Genomic DNA, 21,768 nt, shown 5'->3' with positions numbered 1-21,768 from the left:
TTTACACATTAGGGGTATGAGCTATTTTAATCAACTACAAACTTGCTGAGATATGAGCAAACTCTAAATCTTCAGCAGCCTAAAGAAGGGAGTTGTCTCTATAGAGAACTGTTTGTTCCATTTCTCTCTCGCCTTGCCAAGTCACAGCAATCTCTCGCAATCCGACTTTAGTTTGCACCTAATCACACCAAGTCTCACTCCTGTCTCCCACAATCACCCGGCCCCATTTTCTGTCATTGCTAGTCATTTTCCAGCCTCATCAAACTGCAATGCATCCCTTCATCTGTGCTTTCTCTGCCACGCCACATTCCTCCTCTCCAACACTATCAGAGGTTGTGGGGAGAGAAGACTCACAATGGAGGTAAAGCATAAATTAATGTTCAGTTTTCTATTACAGTGATTTTCAAACTTTGGTGCTGGTACCACTGGAGGTGCACTCGTGTATTCAGATACATTAATTAAGGCCTAATTTCCTTTCATTTTAATTTGGTTTAGTGCAGGTGATGGACCCTCCACCAAAATGTTACACAATGCACCTTTTAAGATAGGATTTGATTAAAGATATGCCCTTGCCAAAAAATATTTCTGTGGTGGTTGATATATGTAGTGGTGAGTTCTTTCAAATACACTGGAGCCCCCCATTCATCTCTACAATACCAGACATAAGTCTTTATACTGCCCTGTATAATGCAGGATGTTTATTTGGGTATCTTCACATAATCTTGCACACTTACAGTATTTGAACAAATAAGGAAAGGTGCTGAGATCACATTTTGTTCGTAGCAAAACAACAAAAGTGGAATGAGCCTGACATTGGATACAGTACTGTGCCAAAGACACAAAGTCAAAACAAATAGTAGTTTATGACAAGAACTCAATCATAGATTTACTATTTCAAAATAAAAGCTTTTATGAAAATATCAGTATGTTCATGAGTCAGTTGTAATGTGTTGAGTGAGAAACATTTCTCTTTGGCCCACCACTGATATTTCGCAAATTAAGTTCCATATTAACAACATTGTCCAAATCTGCTTAGAATCTTTACACAGTATTGTTTTTATACATTTGGGAATAATAAGAAATCAAAATGCTCTGGATGACAAGCAGACATTCACATCCGTTTCACCAGTTTAAGGTCCAGTGTATAAAAGTATTTAAAACACACTCATAGATGACTTTCACCCAATAAGCAACAAACCAGCCACTTAAAGCATTTTTTTTTTTACTTACTAAGTGTCAGTCTTGGTACCAATAGCTCCTTAAAGTGCAAAACAAAAAGGTTTTCAATAGCAGAGCTTTATAATTTATGAGGACCTACAGAGTAATAAGTAGTCACATAATCTATAGCATTTTTAAAAAGCCTTAGCCCTTTAATGGCTTGCCTTACTCACAACTTTGTACGGGCTGTGAATAGTGAAGAAGCTCAAACAGCATATTCTTTACCAGTTTCAAGGTTGAAGATAATATCCTTCAATCCTTTTTCCTGTACATTTTTAAAAACCTGTTGCATCTTGACTGTACTTTAAAAACTGGTGCCTTGGGCTTTGGGAAAATCTCCTATAGCTTGCCTTATACAGTAGCATAAGAAATTCAAGTTAGATAAATGTAACATGTGTGCTAGTTTCAAACATAGCGATGTTCAGTCAATATGAGGGTATAGTCTTTTAGTGAGACTTTAAGCAGTGGTTTAGACAGCACCAATTCTGTGATGGGGTACTTGCAGCGTCTGTAGGTTTGGGCAGGTGAAATATGGAGCAGGAAGAAAACAGGTGGCTATTCCATTAGAGGCAAAAGGCAGTGTTGGTCCATAGAAAACCTCCTCCTTGCCCTCTGTACTAAGATCTAGTACCTGGTGGGAGGGGGGAAATCCACATGTTTACAGATTTATTGATTTTTTTTTCTGCTTATATTTGAGTTTTTGTACTTGTATTAGTGTTTTTTCTGAGCTTTGTAAATGCACTTTACTTACACTGATTAATTAATTCTGATATACACAAAGCACATTTGTATAAAATATGTGTGCATGCTTATGTTGCTTATGTTGTTGTCTTCCCACATCCCCAAGACAAGTGTTGGCTAAATTTGTGACACAACTTTGCCCCTATGTAGTAAATGTGTGTAAGCATTATTATGTCTGTGTTATATTATGTCATCTGTTTAAGGTAGAGCTTGACTCATCAATTCGTTTACGCATTTTGTAGATAAAAGTAAAACTTGGAATGAGTGCTGATTTGGACCAGTGATCATTTGAACTGGTTTGGTCTAGCCTTGTACTTTACTTTGACTTACATCATGACGCAACCTCAACTGATAACTGGTCAGCGTTCAAGTTATCAGTGACTTGCACCGAAACACTGTGAGCCTAAATTGAATCAAAACACTGGCTGAACTATGATTAGAATCTAAACAGCTGAGCTTGTGTCAATTTATCAGATTACCCTCAAGTGTCTAAACTGTCCAAATAGAGAAGAGCTGTCTCACCTGAATGCATGCCAGAGGCTCGTTGGTCCAAATGGAGTAGCCTCCCACCACATAGATCCTGTCATCATGAACCGCCACGCCGGACTCGTTCTGACCTGAGGAGGGCAGAGATGACACAGTGCTGCAGTCTGCTGAGCTCAGGGCATTTTCACAATATCACTTTCATGTCCCGGGAGGGCAAAGGAGCAGGAGAAATGAGGTAAAGGGCCCACAAGTAACTTTGTAGTGAACTTTAGAGATTGGAGGGCGCAGGTTCACATAAAAAAACAAAAAACAAACACTGTGTCATTGAGTGTGTGGCTGTGTGTTTTCAAATACCTGGTAATGGGACTGGATTGTAAAATAATTGTGTTGTCCTATTTATCATTTGTTTGCCAGCCACTAACATGCGCACACTTGAAAAACATGAATAGAAAATTGTGAAAAGCGAAAAAGAAACTGATATTTATGTGTTAAGCTAAATGACATTAAATGAAAAATTGTTTCAGTGGCCCAAATCCACAAATCTGCTGAAGTATGGGGGGGTGAAAATATTACTGCAGAGCTCCTTTATTTTAAGTTAATGTTTTATACTGTTTTAATTTATTCCCACCTGTGAGCAGACTAAAGGAGCAGCGTGTCCACTGGTCCATGTCCATATTATATGAGTCGATGTGCCTGACCAGTATCCGGTCGTTGTTGTAGTCCAAATCATTCCCGCCTAGCACGTAGAGATGCCTCCTCACCGCGGCCATGACGTGGTACACTCGCCTCTGTAACATGGGACTGCGAGCCAACCACTGGTCCTGGGCACAATGCAGGGGTGATGGATGGGGCAAGGCAAGCAGATGGAGTGACAGAAAGAAGAGAAGGATGAGATGGAAGAGGTGAGATGTAGTGCAAAGAAGCCGGTGAGAGAGGAACATAGGGGTGGCAGGGGGGAAGAGGAACGATGAATAAGAAGATTAATATTTAAGCAGATCCATGCATGGGTAATTGATGTATGCTCAGTGCTAGATAAATAACGTGACACTAGAGCTGTGGTCTCTACTAATGACTTCCCTCCCTATTTCTAATCATATGTTTCAGCCACTCCATTTTACACCGAGGATCCCTGCTCATTTCACTAAGTGTGCCGAAGCTTATTCTATGTCGGTGTATGTGCGCGTGTGAGAGAGGGAGAGAGAGGGTGCGCTTGATTGAGGCAGGGAATGTGTGTGCGTCTGCTGGGAGCTGACGGGTGGCCATCTGTTGAGGGGAGAGTGGGTGGGGGGTTGCTGTTGCTCTGGCAGGTGAATGTAGATCCGCAGTGAATACAAATGAGATGCTCCCTCTCTCTCTCCCTACTTTTTTCTTCCGCTGGTTCCTTGGTTCGTTCCCTCACTTCCCTTCCTCACAGACGTGTACAAACACAGACCCATATGGAGGTGCACCTTAAGCGTATATACACTCCCCCACATTATATACGGCCTTAACAAGATCCAAGTGTCTTTAGCAGCTGGCTCATATACGTACACAAACACAAAGCTTCATGCATTCCATTAGTGAGTCCTGGATAGTGCACATAAAGGCACTAGTATAACAATCACGTCTTTGTAATTAAATGGTCACCTATACATTTCTTATTGCGTTATATAGTACTTTTTAATTAAAATAACTATACAAGTATACATCTTGAAAGTGTTTTCTTTTTCAATTTTTTACAGCACCCCTTCAAAGTTCAAAACTAAGCTGCTAATTTATCATAGGTCAACCTCTTTTGCATACTAAACCATACCCTTTTATGATATGGTTGTTCTTATGCCCATTGAATAATATTGTGGAAAAGTGACAACAAAGATAATAGTTTTCTTCAGTTTACTTTAAATTCATTATGTTTTACTGTCTCTATTTGGAGAGATGACAGGTGTCTCTAACACTTTTACAATGGGTGATAAGAAATTGTGTATATTTCAAGGTATGCTGTTAGACTTCACAGTCTTCACATTCAATTCTCACATACATTTAATGCTTCTCTAAAATGCGTTTCTAATAATTTCCATATGTTACAAAAATCAATTAGCAGGCTCTTGACACCTGCATGTTGTGTAATCCATCACCATGAACAGAAGGTCTCGATTAATTTTCCATAGTCTCATTATAGCATAATATTAATGTAGTTCAGGTACAAAATGCTTTACTAAATCTTGGCATACCTCCCGCTGCCCATACATATAAAAATAAATGATGCAAAGGATATGAATTTTGTCTGCAATATGTATAAAGATCACATAACTTAAAAAAATAGCCTACATAAAGACATTCCTTTATCTTTTTTGATTTGTCAGGGGGTGTTAGACTGGAGATTAGCGGCCCGGTCTTTCTGTATGTAATGTAAGTCCTCATAACTTCTCCATTTGCCACTGAAATTAACTACAATATATAGTTACCTGTTCAGGATCATAGACCATTAAACGATTCTGGTACTGGGCTGTGTTTGTCACTCCACCTGCAAAAGATTAATGTGAAAACTAGTTATTTTTTACAACAAACAACAAATTAATCTCAAGTCTCAAATTTATTCACTGCTTTGCAAAAGTGTAACACAAGTTATTTAAGTTTAAAAAAAAAAACATTTTTAATTGCCAGTGAAATAATTGCATATCTTTTGTTATTAAACAGACTCTGAAGTTAGAGGGAATTTGTAGAGGGAATTCCATCACTTACACAAATCCGTGATGTGTCATGCGATGAAAATAAACTCTGTTGTATTTTTGAAACATCTTCACAACTCCCCTTTTAACAATATTAAATCGTCTTGGATTGTCTTTTTTAATACCTGAAATCCAGAGCAGGTCATCAGCCACACACCCAGCATGGCAGGAAAGTGATCGGTCAAAGGGCTGGACGAACATCCACTTGTTCTTTTTGGGACAGTAGCGCTCCACGGAGGGCAGCACCTGTCTCAGCTCATTCCTGCCCCCTACAGCATACAGGTACTGCCCTAAAGCTCCCAGGACAAAATGTTCTCTACAAACTTTCATAGGTGCAATTTCAGTCCAGCGATTTCCTCTGGGGTCGTACCTACAGGCAGTCCTTACGGCACATGTCCTCCCTGTTGCGTGCTCCACCTCACCACCTACCACAAAAAGAAAGTTCCCCATCACGGCAACACAGTGGTGGCTCCGTCCAGTAGGCATGGGTGCTAGTTCACTCCAATTGGACCCTCCTGCTACCCGTACGTGATCCTGGGCAGCAGGGTTGAAGTATCTCAACTCACGCACCCGGCTAACTTCACGCTTCCTTCCACCAGCAATGTATAGTGTTAAAGACTGAAATCTTGGTCTAGTTCTGGCAGATTGTTGTAGTGGCTGGGCATAAGTGGCATGGTGGTAGTCCAAGGCTTCCTCCACCAGGGCGGCAGCAGTGGGACTAGACTGGACCAGGGGGTGATTTCGAGCGAGATGATGGAGTGTGGGGACATCCATAAGGCCGTATCTCACGTGCTGTATAAGATCTTCAGTGTACTGGTAGCGACAGTCGTGTTCAAGCCATAACACGACCAACTGGTGAAACAAATAGACATAAACGATCAGAAAAGGGCCATGGAAGTAATACAAATTCATAGTATTGATTAATGACAACTTTTAAAATGATTTGTAACTGTCCGGCTGGATCAATATTTTTGTGCAAAACATTGTAGCACCACCCTACTACTACTAAAGGCTTAAAACAGCTGCTATTAACTCAGCTTCTATCTTTACTACTATAGGCTAGTATTACGCTTAAGGTCACTACTATGCCTCAATGAATTCTGTCACTGCACCTTTGTTACTATTAAGTTACTGTCATAGAACAAGAACTATTGCAGGTTTACAAAAATACTTTACTTATTTAGTGATTATAAAAAATGGCTTTGGGTAATTGGGTAATGTGTTGTTTTCAAAGTCAAAACTCCCAATCCCTTTGTAGGAACTTTCCACGTAGCTTGATTATTGGTGGGATTACTTGATATGATTAAGAGGAAAGCTATATCATCTGTGCACCAACAGAGAAGTTACTCTGAACTTTGTGAAGGTAAAGGAAACAGGTGGTACATTGTTTTGAATACAGGGAGAGCTTGACAGAACCCACAGCAGAAGCCAATAGTGTATGGCGCATACATTATCTCAACCCAAACAAAGCCACCTTTCTCCACTCCCCACTCTAATCCACTCTAAAGGTGGAAATATGCAACAAACACGCAAATCCTCTCTTCTACGGTACGGGTGACACTCCCCTCTTTCTCTCTCCTCCTCTCTATGACGGTGTGTGTGTGTGTGTGTGTGTGTGTGTGTGGGTGTGTGTGTGTGGGGGTGTGTGTGTGTGGGTGTGTGTGTGTGTGCGCGTGTGCGTGCTACAGCAGCTGACTGTGAAGGTCATGCAGCATCATGCAACTACCTCAAGGCACAGAATAAATCAACTCCTTTTCCCTGCTTTTCCCTTACACTCTTTAAAGTGTTAGGACTGTGGCTATGCAAGTGTCTGTGCATGTGTGTAAAAGAGGGGCAACACAAGAAGAGGAAGCAAAGGATGACATGAAATCCGCTAAATTAAACTGGGAGGGTCATATGTGGGTGTCATATTCAACACGACAATGAGGAATTGAGGTTGTCCTCCCTATGTTAGAGTGGGTTTTCTTTGAGCATTCTGGTATACTCATGCCATCTAAAGACACGCTTGTGTCCTAATGGTCCAGTGAAAGAATGTGAATAGTTGTATGTAAGTGTTTCTCTCTTTCAGTCTGGTGACTACCAGGCTGTTGTGCCCTGCCTAAGGCCCATAGGGGCTGAAAACGCTTTCATTCACCAAGTCACAGAAAACAAAATGAATGAAAACAAAGCTGTAGAAAATGTGATTTCCTGAGAGCATGAGAGAGAGTCTAAGAAAACTCTCCCTGACGATGATTGACAGCTGGGCTATATCAGTTTGGTATATTGTGCCCACTCCCTCCGCCTCCACACTTTGGGACGAGGTTTGCCGTTTGCTTCCGTCTGATGGCCAAATTAACCTTCTGGGTGAAGTGAAGGAGGCCCAAAGCAGCCTAATCAGAGGCTGATTATGGCAGCGGCGGCTGGCTAAAGGGTCAGGGTAATTGTGCCATCAGAGGCCTGATTGTTTTCAATCAGACGGCCGGCCGAGTGACAGCTGGGGGATTGGGGCCCTGATGGAGCCGCGGTGGGCCTAATCAGAGAGAAGGGGTGAGAGACACCGAGATGAGGAGAGAGGGACAGGGGAGGGGGGGCTGATTGGTGCAAATGAACAGTCAAAACCCTACCTTGCACTGCCCGCTTTTTACTCCACAATCTCTTCACACTCTGCAGTTCATCAGCCATGCATATTCACACACACCCAGACCAGTGAAGAGTCGATCACACACACACTACCTCTCCGTCATATCCTCAGCAATATAAACAAACAGCATGAGTTACAGATGGCAGAGTTTAATTTGTTACTTATTAGTCTGCCTGCTTTGAGAGCTGTTTTTCTACCCTGCGTTTCTAGGTGTGTTAAACTGTGCTGACTGCTTTTTTACTCCAAGGTATAATTTGTACAGGCTCGTATGCAGACATGATGGTTTCCCACTTCTCACCAAAATATAAAAAAAATACATTACTTTAACATCTTTAAAGTACTTATAGCTCAAGTTTATATTCTGTTCTACTACTACTCTAGTCTATTGTTAAATGCGTATAGGATAAATAGGACTGGAGATTGATTTACTATATAACGTAACCTGTACAAGTTTACCTTCCAGATGTCATCTTCGCTGAGTGAGGTGAGACGGTCGCTTTTCAGGACCTCCCGGAGTAGGCGGTAGGGCAGCTGCAGGGCCTCGTCCTGTCGACTCTGGCTCAACTCAGAGAGATGTTCCACCAGGAAGCCCACGACAGCCTCCTCCAGGGCAGGCAGGTGGAAGAGGTCAGCCACGCGGTACAACTCCAGGTAATTTACACTACTAAGTTCCTATAGGAAGGAAACATGCACTGTAGAATGCAAAAGCTGCAGGGAAATTGTAACATAACACAATTCTGCACTGAATAAGCTACTAAAGGAAGGTGAGTGAAGTGTACTATTTTACAATTACATTTATAGGAGCAAAATGAGTAGAACATTTAAATGGAAAGTGAAGAACAAACGGTTTAAGAAAAAAAAAATCACATGGGACTCTAGTAGTATAACACTGCCATCTTCTGGCCATTTAAAATACTAACCACAACACATACGCATGCATATATACAGTATCTGAGCACCTCTTCTTGAACAATATTGATAGTTAAAGATTAATAAGTAGACCAAGTAAATTAACCTTTGTCATTTCAATCAAGAATTCATACATTTGTATGCTTACATTGTAAAAAAAAATCTAAAAAAAATCCAACAATCTATATCCACAGTCTAATACATTTAATAATATCATTGCTACCATGAATGAACCACAGGTGTACTATAAAAAATATATCTCAGTTGATCTTGAAGCATAAGTAGCATTTTACTAAACCATTCATATGCAATTAAGCCCGGCAGCCACCAGATGGCGGCCAATAGCTGTCTTGATTTATACTGTAGGTCTCTGGGGGAGGATTTTGTAATACAGTATATTTAAACAATTATCTGTGATACCAGCTGATAAATAAAACTATGTGATAGTCATGTAATTGCTAATATATTTCTACTCTGTTTATGCATATATCTGTACATATATACAATGTAAAATAATCTGAGAAATCTCTTAGGACCGTGTATTATGTAACACAAGTGATTTTGCAACATCCTTAACCTGATTTCTCTACGCCTTCTGCAGCATCTGGCCCTGCACCAAAGGACAGCAGTATGACTGTCTGTCCCCACTGTAACATCTCAGTGTGAAAAAAAAACAATGAATCAACAGCAAGGTGGCCCAGTTAGGGGGTAAAGATACACACTTTTGCTGAAACTACATCCCACGATGGGATGTTGTTAAGTGTGTGTTATAGATACAACATCACAAAGGGCTACACATAATAACCAACTCAAAAGTTGACTTCAAACTTCACTCATCTTGCTCATGGATGAGTGTGCCTAATTAGTTTGTAGTACTCTAATAGCTGTGATAGGCTTGCTATGTCTAGTGTAAATGTAGAGCATTCTCCATGATATAACAGTGATTTAATCGTATCGTTATAAGTTATCTTACCAAGTAAATTTAACATGATATCATATATGTATCACATATTTTCTAATGTGTAGCTTGGGGAGCCACATCAAGTTTGTTTCCTGACAATGTATGTCTAGGAAAAATCTATAGGCAAGGCTAATTTGTCAATCTAATGATGAATCTATAATATAGCACTATTGGAGTCTATTTTGATTTATAATATGTGTGCCTGTCCAAAGGGTGTTTATTCTGTGTATGTTGTGTAACCAAACTACAGTATGTTTGTCCTGGTGAGCTTACCTGGATGAGGTAGTGCGAGCAAAGGCCCAGGAGTTCCAGCAGTTGAAGGTGGCTCCCTGCAGACAGGACGTCCTGTATGACCCCAGGCTCCAGGACGATCTGACCACACAGACAAGGCAAAGGCAGTGTCAAGGGATGCAAATCCAGAAAGCTGGGACTTTACTGTGCCAAAGTAGGCTAAGGGTTGGACACCACTCACTGTATATATGCCATTTAGGCTGATGTTCTGATATTAAGGGCATTTAAGAGATACAGCATTTAATAGTGTTTGACATATGGCATGAAATCATGCTGAGAATTAATTAAGGATTTTTAAGGTTTGACAAGCTCTAATTTTTGTTTCAAGTCCATCAATCAGGTTAACTATTAAGTTTTGTGCTCATGATGTGTGTGTGTAATTTTAGGCAAGCATAATGAGTTTATTTATTTGACTTGGAGAATAACTGTGGCAGATTGCTAAGCATAATAACAACTGCTCTAGCATGCATCTACAGCGTGATCATCTTTGCAGCATATGATAATTATTACATCACTGAATCTGCCAAAAACCCTTCTGTTTAAGTGGATGAACAGCAGCTAAAATTATCTGCTGAAGATATAAACCAGCCTTATGAGCTCTGGAGTGGAGCCAGGTAGAAAATCTAGTTTTAAACACTCATTTGAGAAAATTAAGGACCCAACTACAGCTGAACTGAACTAAAGTCAAATATTTTTAGTTTCAATATTAGTCCAACCAATATGGTCAAAGGGGTCAGGTTTGGCAGCAGTAGTGGTATTAGTAACACAAAGCATGTCATAATCAAGTTTTCAACATTCCACCTACATAACCTACATCATTGCTTTCACATTTTCATGTAAAATTACACAAATTTGCTGTCCAGAAACACTCGTTAGAGAAGGATTACATACAGAACTTGGTAATAAAATGTTTTGTTTTTGAAAGCAGGTAAACCTTTGCTAATCCTTCAGAGTGCTCTGGCCTACTTACCCACAGAGCCGTAAGAGCATCAAAGGTAAAAACCTAAAACATACTTCTGTGTATCTTCCTCTTTCTCATTGTTTTTGATACAATATTTAGAGATTTGAGGTCTTTGAAATCATTCACTGGAAAGGCTTTGTCATTATTGTGAAGATTTTTGTTGTAGTATGCAAATGGGCTTAAAAGTAAAACATTTGAGACAGTTGCATGCATGTTCAGGGTAAGTGGTTACTACGGTTTTCATTGGGAGTGCTCACATAACATGGTAAACACCATGTTTGCCTCACTGTTCTAAACAATTCGGTTTATTAATCAGATTAAATTAGCAAACTGTAGTGATTAAGGGTGCATTCACACTTGTCCCTGTTGGGTCCGGCTTTGGGTCCAGTTGAGTTGAGTGAGAGATGTAGACATGGTTAAGTCCTTTTTAGTCCTAGTTTAGCCCTGGTTTGGTCCAGGATTAGTTAGTTATTAGTCCCATTTTAGTCCCAATTCTGATGTGATCTATGTGTGAAAGCACCCTTACAAAGCATAAAGTTGAATTCTAATGTATTGTAGCCTCATTATTATTTTTAAATGACATTGAATGTCCTATGAAAATGTGGCAAAAATCTATAGAGGTGCATCACCCATTATCAATGTAACTTGTGTGTTGCAGCACAGTTACAATACAAATATGGCTAGTGGTCATCATCATCGTGAATTATTATTACTATATAAATGTACAAATTACAGTTTATTGAGAACTGGGTGTGCCATTCTATAAACACAGACTAATTAGTTATTTCACCGTCCCTATAGCTGGAAAACTCTGCACAAACAATATCTTGCATCTTACATAACACCATTAATTTTATTGGACAACCTCCCTCCTATGCCTCTGCCTGATAAATAAAAATAAGCAACGGTAAACAGATGATGAAAACAGCAAATGTGTTTATTTTTCACGTTAACTCAATCTGCTCTGAAGCCCTGCAGCAAAGGGTATGACACGCCATGATAACTGTAATAAATCTAAGTGCACTACTCATATCCTGCTCCCTGCTCTCGTCTCCATAGACCACTGCTGTAGGATCACTTTAAATCTAGCACAGCTTATGTCAGGTTTATGGTGCAGGGCCTGCCATGTGTGGGAGTAAGGGGAGCGCTTTGTAAATCAAAGTTTATTGCACTCTGCTTTACCTGGACAGAAGAAATAAGAAGCTTGCATGACTGCAAACAAGGAAGCTACAGACTCCTTCTAGTTTTATACCATTAATTCATTGTTATTGTTTATTTTACTTGTATTGTATAATATTAATAACATATTTGAAACAAATACCAATTGAATAGCCATGTGTGTACTACAATTGCACTCACTACAAGAGGACTGCAAAGATTCTATAGTGTTAATCAACTCAATAGTATAATACGAATTCATGTAAACAGGGTTAAACTTTAAGTCTAGACCTGAGCTTTATTGTGAGATAGGAACTTGACCTTCAGATATGTAGTGCGACTACATTTAATTATTCTTTGTTTTGTTTTTGTATATTGATAGACATTCTTATGACCCTACATTTTGCAAAAATATTCTAACTATCCCTTCACTAGTTCACTAGTCAACTAATATTACTGCATCTCTGTAGTTTATGATATGGTTGTAGGATTTTACCGAGCCATCTACTGCTACGTCAAGACAAGCATATTGCCTTCATCTCATGCAGCATCTTCTCTGATAGACAGACAGGAGCTGAGCCAACCCAAAAGCAGGGCGGCTTGTGTGCCTGCTGCCGACCTACTTAAACTGCCTCCCCTAGTCTATTTTCGCTCATTGTCACTGTGGGAATAACATTAAGAGTAATTACAAAGTTTTGTGGCACTGAACTGTGAGCACTGTTGAGATAGAATTTCTCATTAGTCATGTAAGCAAGCTACCTTAAAATCGTAATAGTATAAATAGTATAAATATTTATACTGTTTATTTAGATTTTGCATATGTTCAAAAAATGTATGCAAAATCTTATCATAAAAATTCTATTATGTGCCTATAGGTGCCTACAGCCTGAGATCCAGACTGGTTCTTTCTGTATATTCTATACCGAAGATCTCAGTCTGGTCACTATTTCCTCCACTGCGTCGCAGGCCTCAAACACAGCTGTGCTATCTGGTTTGTTAATTTCAGTTATGCATGGGAAAGGAACAGGCTTATTTGTTACCTATTCCTTTCCTATTTCTATGTTGTTGTTGTTTTTTTTTTGGTTTTTTTATATATTGGCTAATCCACACCACCTGTCAATGGCCATTATATTATTCCTAATTGTAGTGGCCCACTTACTTGTCCAGTGTACGCAAAGTCTAAAGCATGCTTCAGTCCTACGCTGGTCACTCCTTGCAGTGTAACTTCATCCGCTTCACTCTCCACCATGCACAAACTGAACATGGCCTGGAAATAGACAAAAAGGGGGTCATCAGCAGGAGGCAACAGCATTTATTCTGTAATAAAATGACCATTTTAAATCGACACACTAAATAGAAGTATAAAGCCAGTGTAATTAAGAAAGGCCTTTATCGAGACAGATAATGTGGGGGCAATGTGAAAATCAATGCCTTTGTACACTCCTAAGTGTTCCTGTAGGATCGATGTCTGCTCATATAATTTAGTTTCTCAAACTATGGTCCTGGAACTGCAAATGGTGCATTGGTGCATATAAGATTCCTCTCATCAGGACCCAGCAGATAAAATCCTGTTTAACAATTGTGGTGATACTTTGTTCATTTTGTTTTTTGGGGAGTGTATTTTATTTAAAGGGTATTTAATTTAAAATGTCATATATCATATGTGGCTCATTTGTAGGTATTGTTGTAGTCCCATATTCTTTACATCTGCATTTGCCTATACTATTAAGTCATGACATCTAAACATTTAGTCATTGTCTAGTATAGAGATTATCCTCCGATTTAAATACAAGATGTAAATACCATCGATTGAAATATTCCAGACCATCAGTTTTCACTCTTTACTTGAGCTTGAAAAGTTGGGATGTGTCTATACATGCAAACTGAGACTATAATCTTGATACTTCTATTGATTTTGTTGCCTTGGCCCCGGAGGTCGGTAGAAATAAACAGCCCAATCAGTCACACATGCACACTAACTATAGTACAGCCAATGTACACCATAGCACATGTGCAATCAAAGCTTAGCACATCCAGCATCTGCTGTGTCTGGACACCACTGTGTGAGTCCAGGCCCTCCCTGCTAATCAAAGCTATTGACCAAGTTCACACCACGAGAGGATGACAACCCTATCGATCAGGAACCAGTCACCAGAATGGAGTGGAAAACAGAGACAAAAACAGTGTCAAATGTACTTATAAAGGAAACTGGTTCTGTGTTTTTGAGCAGTATACTTACTCTTTAGGGAGAAAGTACTAATAATGATTGAAAATGCATTGCATCTAATGATGCAGAAGTTTCAACAATATTTTCTAACGTTGTCAGTGTTCAATCATGTATTTTTTACCAGTCATATTGTTTTTTTACCTGTATCAATTATAATAGCAGTTTTCTGTTATAGCTGTAGCAGCAATACTAAAAAGTAAAAAGTAAAGTAAAATAGTGTCCTGATGGTAATTAGCAATTAGTCTTTTTCCTCTGAATGTCCACACTATCAGAATTCTCATATTGTTATATAACATTCTAACAAGACCTAAAGGTCTCAGGGCAGTTAACTTACCAGAGAAACACATTCTGACAAGAAAAAAAGGAACACCAAATACTCTCTGATACATAAGCTCCAACAGCTGACAAGATGGGGTCAGCAAAAGGCCAGGTTTGAGCTAAAGCCAGCACATCTCTACTCACAACACAGATTGAATCAGTGCACACAGGAAGACTTGTGGTTAGACCTGCAGTGGTCATATGCTCCTGACAAACAGTAACAACATCTGGATAGTTTTTGTGGCAAGTACACAGTACACGCACAGCTTTCTTCTGTTTAATTATGAAAGAGGTGAGGGATATAGGCATGCTTCTACCTCAGTGATATGTCTATATTCACATGAATTAGAAGGATTTAATTGGAGGGAGATTAAATCCAGTGATTGCTCCCTGTTCACATGATGCTACAGGAGGGTACAGCACTGAGCCAGCCTGCTGCCCTGTGGCTCAAACGTTGCGTTTGTTTGTCGTGATCATACCAGAAACTTGACTTGTGACTCACTAATCCACCCAGGGAAATACACAAATCTGCACTGAGCTAGTCTGGTGTGGTTCTGTGTCTTTCTTTTTAAAAACTCTGTATCTGTGTACCTCTGTTCAGACTTTTTACTGCTGTGAGGATGATTGAAAGACACGGGAGACACTTTGAGGACAGGTCCCAAGTAAACAGTTTACATATACTCAGAGAGTTATTTCATTATAATTGCTCATGTCCATTGGGTTAGATAATCTACAAGGATATAAAACAAAGTTACAAAGTTGGAATCTAGAGATATTTCTTAACTGCAATAAAATATGAAAATAATTACTTCTAAATAATCACTCGATTAGAGGTGTATTTTTGATGCAGTAAAACTACTTTTAGAAGTAATTCAAGTTACACGCAAGTGAATCTAACAAGCGGCCATCTCTGAAACATACTTGCCATTCAAGAGAGCACCTTGAGCAGATGATTCAATAAATGAATGAGACGCAGTGGTGGAGTCAGATGACATGCTACAGATAATGCTATTAAGCTCCAGGAACAGGGGAGAAAGGCCAGTATTCTTGCGTTCTGCAGCCCACTGATCTAATAATCTTCTGTGGGATGCTCAGTGGGGATTCTGAGTTTAAAAATGGAGAAGAACAAAGGCAGGATGAAAACAAAGAGAGGAGAAGAGTGTGGCTTGCCGACTCAGTAAAAATAACCTTCACACGCACACAGGATCAGAAATCCCACAGACACATAGACATATTTAATCTCACTCTCATTTTCAAGGGGGATTAATTTCTGCTTCCTAATCTGCTCTGTGTCACTAGATCAAATCTCATCTGTGCACATGTCTAGGGGATTTCCTGCCTGTCTCAGTCTACCTGTAACTACCTGGAGAAGTCAATATTACGAAACAAGTGCAACTTAAAGGGTAGTATTACACAAAAAATGTGATAATGTTTGTATTTACTTCTGAACATACAATTTGTACAACCTAATACAACACAATAACATAGATCAAAGGGTTAGCACAGGTTTGTAGGACAATGACTCTTTTAATAACATCAACATAGAGGACAATTATTCAAAATAATTGTGCCATAATGTTCAAAGTATTAATCACAATAAAATTGATTCTCACACTGTAATAACACAGTAAAAGAGCATGTAAAACAAATACTAGATTCTATTCTACATGTACATGTGTGTCTACATGTTCCTAATCTTAAAATAAAAGAGTGGTAAGAAAGTCATTCAGTTTGGTGAATAGTGATATGAATTTGGCTTTTAGTAGGCTCAAAACAGTCCCAGAAGTGAAGAGTGTTACATAACATCATATTGTCACCGGTGACTAATTAGCACTGTGCTGCAATGCCACATAGTGTTAATAAAATGTGTAACGTGTAAAATGACCATAAATAGACAGTACATTTATAATAATAATACCTTGAAATTATATAGAGTCTTACAAAAAGCTTTACAATTATTACTTATTCAGTCCATACTCGTGGTGGTAAACTACCATTGTAGCTACAGTTTACCTAGGTTAGACGGACATTAGGGATTCTCAAGGTGGAAACACATTAATATAAACACAAATTATTTCACTAGCTGGTGTCTCATTAATACTAATCCAATATCAATTCAACATATGTGTTGTGTCATGTAGGGCATCTGATTTACTGCGTTGTCTCCACAATGGGAATACTTACCCTGAAGTAGTCACTGCATGCTGCCAGAACAGCTTTATGTGCGTGAAACTTCTGTTCTCCGGCCACCAGTGTCACATCACAGAGCAGCCCATCCTTCCTCTGCTGGTTCAAGGCAGACAGCACCAAGTCCTGGTGGGACTTAGACTGACACAGCCTCTGTCCTGTCAGCATCTCCCCACTGCGCACATGGAGACCATAAACGTAATGTACATATACAAAGAGGATACTTATAAAAAATTTAGTTTCTCACATATACTACTATAGATTTCATTGAAATCTATATGTTATTTCATTATAATCTAGTATATTAGAGAAACAAAATTTCATAACTTAATAACTGAATCTCAGATGTACCAGGTGTATTGTGCTGGTGTAAAGTCGTACGCCGTATAAAGCCATTTGTTGTAATCGCTAATGACTGGCCAACACAGTGTTATCCTTCTAGTTTTTATAACAAGCTAGAGACAGTAAAAGCAAAAAGATTAAAAAATACAAAAACACAGAGGACTAGGACAGCACATTTCTGCAGAATCAACAAGCAAAGCACTAAACTCTTTTGTATCTGAGGTAAAAGACGTTTATAGATTTTGTTCTGAATAAAACAAGAATGTTTGAGAGGAGATATTTTCCACATTTGAGAAACATGTGCAACAAATTGCTGTCTGTGATTGACGTGTCCCAAATAAGGACGGTTGTTAGACACACTTTATCGTCTGGTTTCAGACCCACCTGCATTCAAACAGTAGGAGGGATTGGCTCGCCAGATAGGAAGCCCCTCTGTTTAACTATAATTTTAATCAATACATTTCTTATGTAACACACAAAAAATGAAAAGAAGCTTTGTTATGCCCAATTGTACATGTCTATTTATGTAGCAAATGTTCCCCTAACCATTTCCAGCACTTATTTTTCAATTAGCATGTACTCCTGTCTGTCTGAATCCATCTCAGCCCATTTAAGCGTCTGGACGTCATTCTAAATACTGCTCCAGAGTGCCAGCAGGCCTGCTCTGTCACCTTCATGGGTGCCGGGTGTAAGAGACCGAAATAATGTGTGTGCATGTGCGTATGTGGTCAATGTGTGTGTGCTTTGGGCACGAAGTGAGGCAATGGATGAGTCAGGGTCTGTTTGTTTGGTAGTTCGACTACAGCTGGAGGAAGTGAAAGTGAAGCAAAGTGAGGAGCTTGGGAATGAATAAAGGCAAGTGCTGTCAATCACAGGGCAGGGAAACATGTTACAGTGTTTTATATTTCCATATTGTCAGCAGTCTTTTAAGGATATGAGATTTAAATGGATTTACACAGGGTAGAAAGCTAATGACAAACACACACTTTGTAGATGGTTCTCAGGGTTTTTTTTCTCAACAACTGCACACAGATACAGACACTTTATATTGAAAAACAAAGATGTGGCACCAAGGTGACTGCTGGTTTTAACAGATGAACCCTCAACTAGAAGTTTAAGTTATGGTTCAAATTTCAGTTTGAAGACACAAATTTCAATCAGAATTAAATGTTTAGCTACTGTGCATTCACTTTAAATGGTATAGTAAAGTATGCTTTGACAAAGCACTCTGAGCATAAATGTAATGAAAATGTATTGATCCTACATACAGTAAATCTCTCTCAGGCTGAAATACAGAAAGGCTCTCCGGTGTATTCTTCTGAAATAGCACAGTACATTGCTGTAAGTGCTTTTGCAGTAAACAATTTAAGGATCCTACTGTTTGGTTGTTTCTGTGGAGATGGTCATTTAATTGGACAATAGTCAACCACTAATTACTGTAATGCTGTTGACTTCAGATAAAATATGATCTCACTCATTCGATGCATCAGCCAAATCTCAGAGTATTTATTTACAGTACATGCAACTGCCAGTAAACAATGACTCAGAGTACACAAAAATACAATCATTCATAGTCAGGATAAGTGGACATTCAACTAGACAGAAAACATAGTATGTATAGGTTGGGATCAAATGTCAGACAACCATAGCTATTAGATGGCATGTTTGATGCAAGTGTGCAAAACAATAGAGATGCATTAGCCAAATCAATATAAAACGTAAAAATGATGGTTCACACTAGAAGTACAATGGCCTCAGAGCAACATCAGAAGATGTATGCAGACATGTCAATCAATTCTGTTACTAAATGTCCTTCTTAGTTTTGGCCAGATTACCTACTATTTCTTTGTATACATCAAAGCACTGTTAGCACTGTTAATCTGTCTGCTGTGATTAAGGGTGCAAATTTATGTAGGTGCATTTTCAATAAATCTATACCTACTGTAAAACTTGATTTAGTTTATTCCTGTTAACTACCATCAATTACTGTAGATTTCCAACTTTTTCCACTTGAAAGTTCATTAAATTTTTTAACCCTGGTACATATTTTAGTACACTGTCCATCTTGCATTCTTTAAATGGCGAAACCACCTGACTGGACCATATTCTCAAAGATAAAGTTGTTGAGTCTTGTTCTGTGTTCTTATTCATTGACGATGAATGTAGTCAGTATAAGTCTTACCCAGCAGCAGAAATAGAAATTTGGGGGCCTGGAGCAAGAGGCTGTACATGGGACCCTCTCTAATGTTAATTTATAGCAAGAGGGTCCAATTCTCAGCCCCTAAGACCTGGAGCCTGGGACAACGGACCCCTTTGTCCCCTGGGCTTACCTAAGGCTGGGTTCAGAAGGCATGCCCCTTGGGACAGGAGCAGGGCAGAGTGGTCCAGGCCAAGAGGAGGTGCTTTGCGGCTCCCTGGGACTGCAGCTTCCTCACTGGACACATACATCAGCCTGATAGGACACAACAGCACGTCAGCTTTACTCAGTCCATCCACTTTTACCCAACCACCCAACCCAGCCTGACAACTTCCTGTACAAAGTGTGAAAAGATGCAAGCCAATGAACTGTGAACACTGACATTGACTGTCCTTTTGAATGTTTACTATATGGCTTACTGCCATATTTTGACTTCCATTTTGTTAATCTGTGGTGTGTATAAAGGCTGACAACATTAGAAATAAATATAACTTGCCCTTAAATACTCTCTAAAAATGGTGATGTCGATATGATTTTCAAACGTCAATCTCAACCTGGTGAGATCAATTCTAGCCTCCGACAAGTTACTTTATGACCTCAATTGCATTCATCACCATTTATAACTTGTAACTTGTAATTTGTGTTTGGTGTTTTCATCATTTATTTTTTAAGACATTTTTGATCTATAGCCATTATAACACAGGCCAGCCATAGCATGAAAGAGAGAGAGTAACAACCACATAAATGTATATACTGCCCTAAACCTCTACACTGGGGCAGCACTTACTTGATACAAGAAAAATGACAAGTGATGTCAGCCATTAAACAATTGTAACGTGAGGGCTAAAAGAATGGAATAACATAGATTAACATTTGAAACAAGCCAAATAATGACTTTTTGGTGGAGCTACAACCTTGACATTATGTGCTACACACCTGAATCTGATACCCTACTGTCTGCTGTAAGAGAAGTGAACAGCGGTCAACACAAAAGCATTCTGAAACCCAAGCCTTTTTAGATTCTCTGTAATATTCACTCGATATGCAATTATTCATTCAGGCATTCTTATATTTAAATTGCATTGCTTGAGTGTGTAGTGTATGGTTAATAAGGGGAAGCTCAAGTATAGGCTGACTGTATTAGCCTGCCTCTTGAGTGTAATCCAAGTTATCGATCACTTCATGAATGACCTTCATGGCTGCTACCTTCTGACTAGGATAGAGGGGAGAAAGGACACTGTCCAGGAGTCTAACTTTAACCCACAGGCTATGGCTCACTCAGTGCATTAGCCTAGACATGTATATCAAAGGAAATTTAGTCATTAGGGTGAAAGAGGTAAATCCTACACCAAATCAAATTAAATAGCCGATACAGTCATTTATAAAATTACAGAAATCCCCAAAAACTCCATAGTTTTGGTATATATATATATATATATATATATATATATATATATATATATATATATATATATATATATATATATATATATATATATATATATATTAGCCTGAGTAGTAGCCTCATCCATAAGAGACAATGGTGAAATTTATACTCAAAACAAGTGGGCCATTGTTTCAAGGCAAAATAAAACACTATAATTTACTGACAGAAAACAAAATGTTGTCTTTACGCACAGGCAATTACACAATTACGCACCAGTAACAACAGCATGTAACACTGGATGAGCTTGGGGCGGTGAATCGTTTGTGTTGCCAGAAAGGAACACACCATTTAGTGAATTAAAAACTGTCACTTTCCAAAAGCTCCCAGCTGTCAAGCGGTCTCCCAGCAACAGGCCATCGCCTCGTTCACAAACTCAGGCAAAGGGGAATAGCTGCCTCCCTCGTACGAGTCCGCTAATCCTGTTGCATCCTCTCCGGGCGACACTAAATTATATTTAGAGCACCTCTCGCTTTGGCTTTGCCGTTGTCGACAGTATTCAAATCCCCTCTTAATGTACAACAAGCTTGCACGCACCTCATATGACTGTGCTGGAAGACTCCGAGTCGTTCATTTAACCAGAAGCGTCTATGCTTTTGTTGTGTCAGATGTCCGATGATGCGCGAGAACGATTGAGGAGAGAAGGAACGACCCAACACGGACAGCAGCAGAGGCAGTCAGTGATCGCGGACACTTTACTGGTAACACTACAGCACCTAAATTGTGACATGAAACCCCGCCTCTTCACGGAGTCACATGAACAGCTCGCTGGAGTGTGGACGCTCCCCCTTGTGGACAATAAGGCACTGGCCAGAGTCAATGATGCCTGGAGCTCATGATAGGCTGATACAGACACAAATTTACACTTATTTGACACTAGGGGTTTGAAATTATCTCCATATTTGCACAAACTATCAAGCAGGCTATATACCTTTTACTTACCCACAGACCATCAAATATTGCTTTTGCTGTATTGCTTTACCCTCAATATGCATCTACA

General features: G+C 39.3%; 1 protein-coding gene across 1 annotated transcript; it reads right to left on the bottom strand.

Annotated features, from left to right (window-relative positions):
- Window positions 1-674: 674 nt before the first annotated feature.
- Window positions 675-21,490, bottom strand: klhl32 (kelch-like family member 32). The gene is made up of 11 exons (XM_033981061.2): window positions 21,306-21,490; window positions 19,458-19,579; window positions 16,783-16,960; window positions 13,213-13,320; window positions 9,917-10,015; window positions 8,230-8,445; window positions 5,279-6,005; window positions 4,890-4,948; window positions 3,074-3,266; window positions 2,482-2,576; window positions 675-1,849 (listed from the first exon to the last, which is right to left on the bottom strand). Exons 2-11 carry the CDS (start codon window positions 19,478-19,480, stop codon window positions 1,688-1,690), a joined length of 1,860 nt encoding a protein of 619 aa, XP_033836952.2. The 5' UTR covers window positions 19,481-19,579; window positions 21,306-21,490; the 3' UTR covers window positions 675-1,687.
- Between the last annotated feature and the right edge of the window lie 278 nt (window positions 21,491-21,768).

This window comes from Periophthalmus magnuspinnatus, chromosome 16 (assembly GCF_009829125.3).
Source record: "Periophthalmus magnuspinnatus isolate fPerMag1 chromosome 16, fPerMag1.2.pri, whole genome shotgun sequence".
Classification (NCBI taxonomy): Eukaryota; Metazoa; Chordata; class Actinopteri; order Gobiiformes; family Gobiidae; genus Periophthalmus; species Periophthalmus magnuspinnatus.
The sequence above is the reverse complement of the archived record's forward strand: the minus strand, read 5'-3'. Positions and strand labels throughout refer to the sequence as shown.

Coding starts and splice junctions, on each gene's coding strand:
- klhl32 (XM_033981061.2), bottom strand. CDS start 19,480: ATGCCTTCTGAACCCAGCCTTAG. Junction 4,949..5,278: donor TGACCTGCTCTGGATTTCAG/GTATTAAAAAAG, acceptor AATCTTTTGCAG/GTGGAGTGACAAACACAGCC. Junction 1,850..2,481: donor AGCCTCTGGCATGCATTCAG/GTGAGACAGCTC, acceptor CCCTCCCACCAG/GTACTAGATCTTAGTACAGA.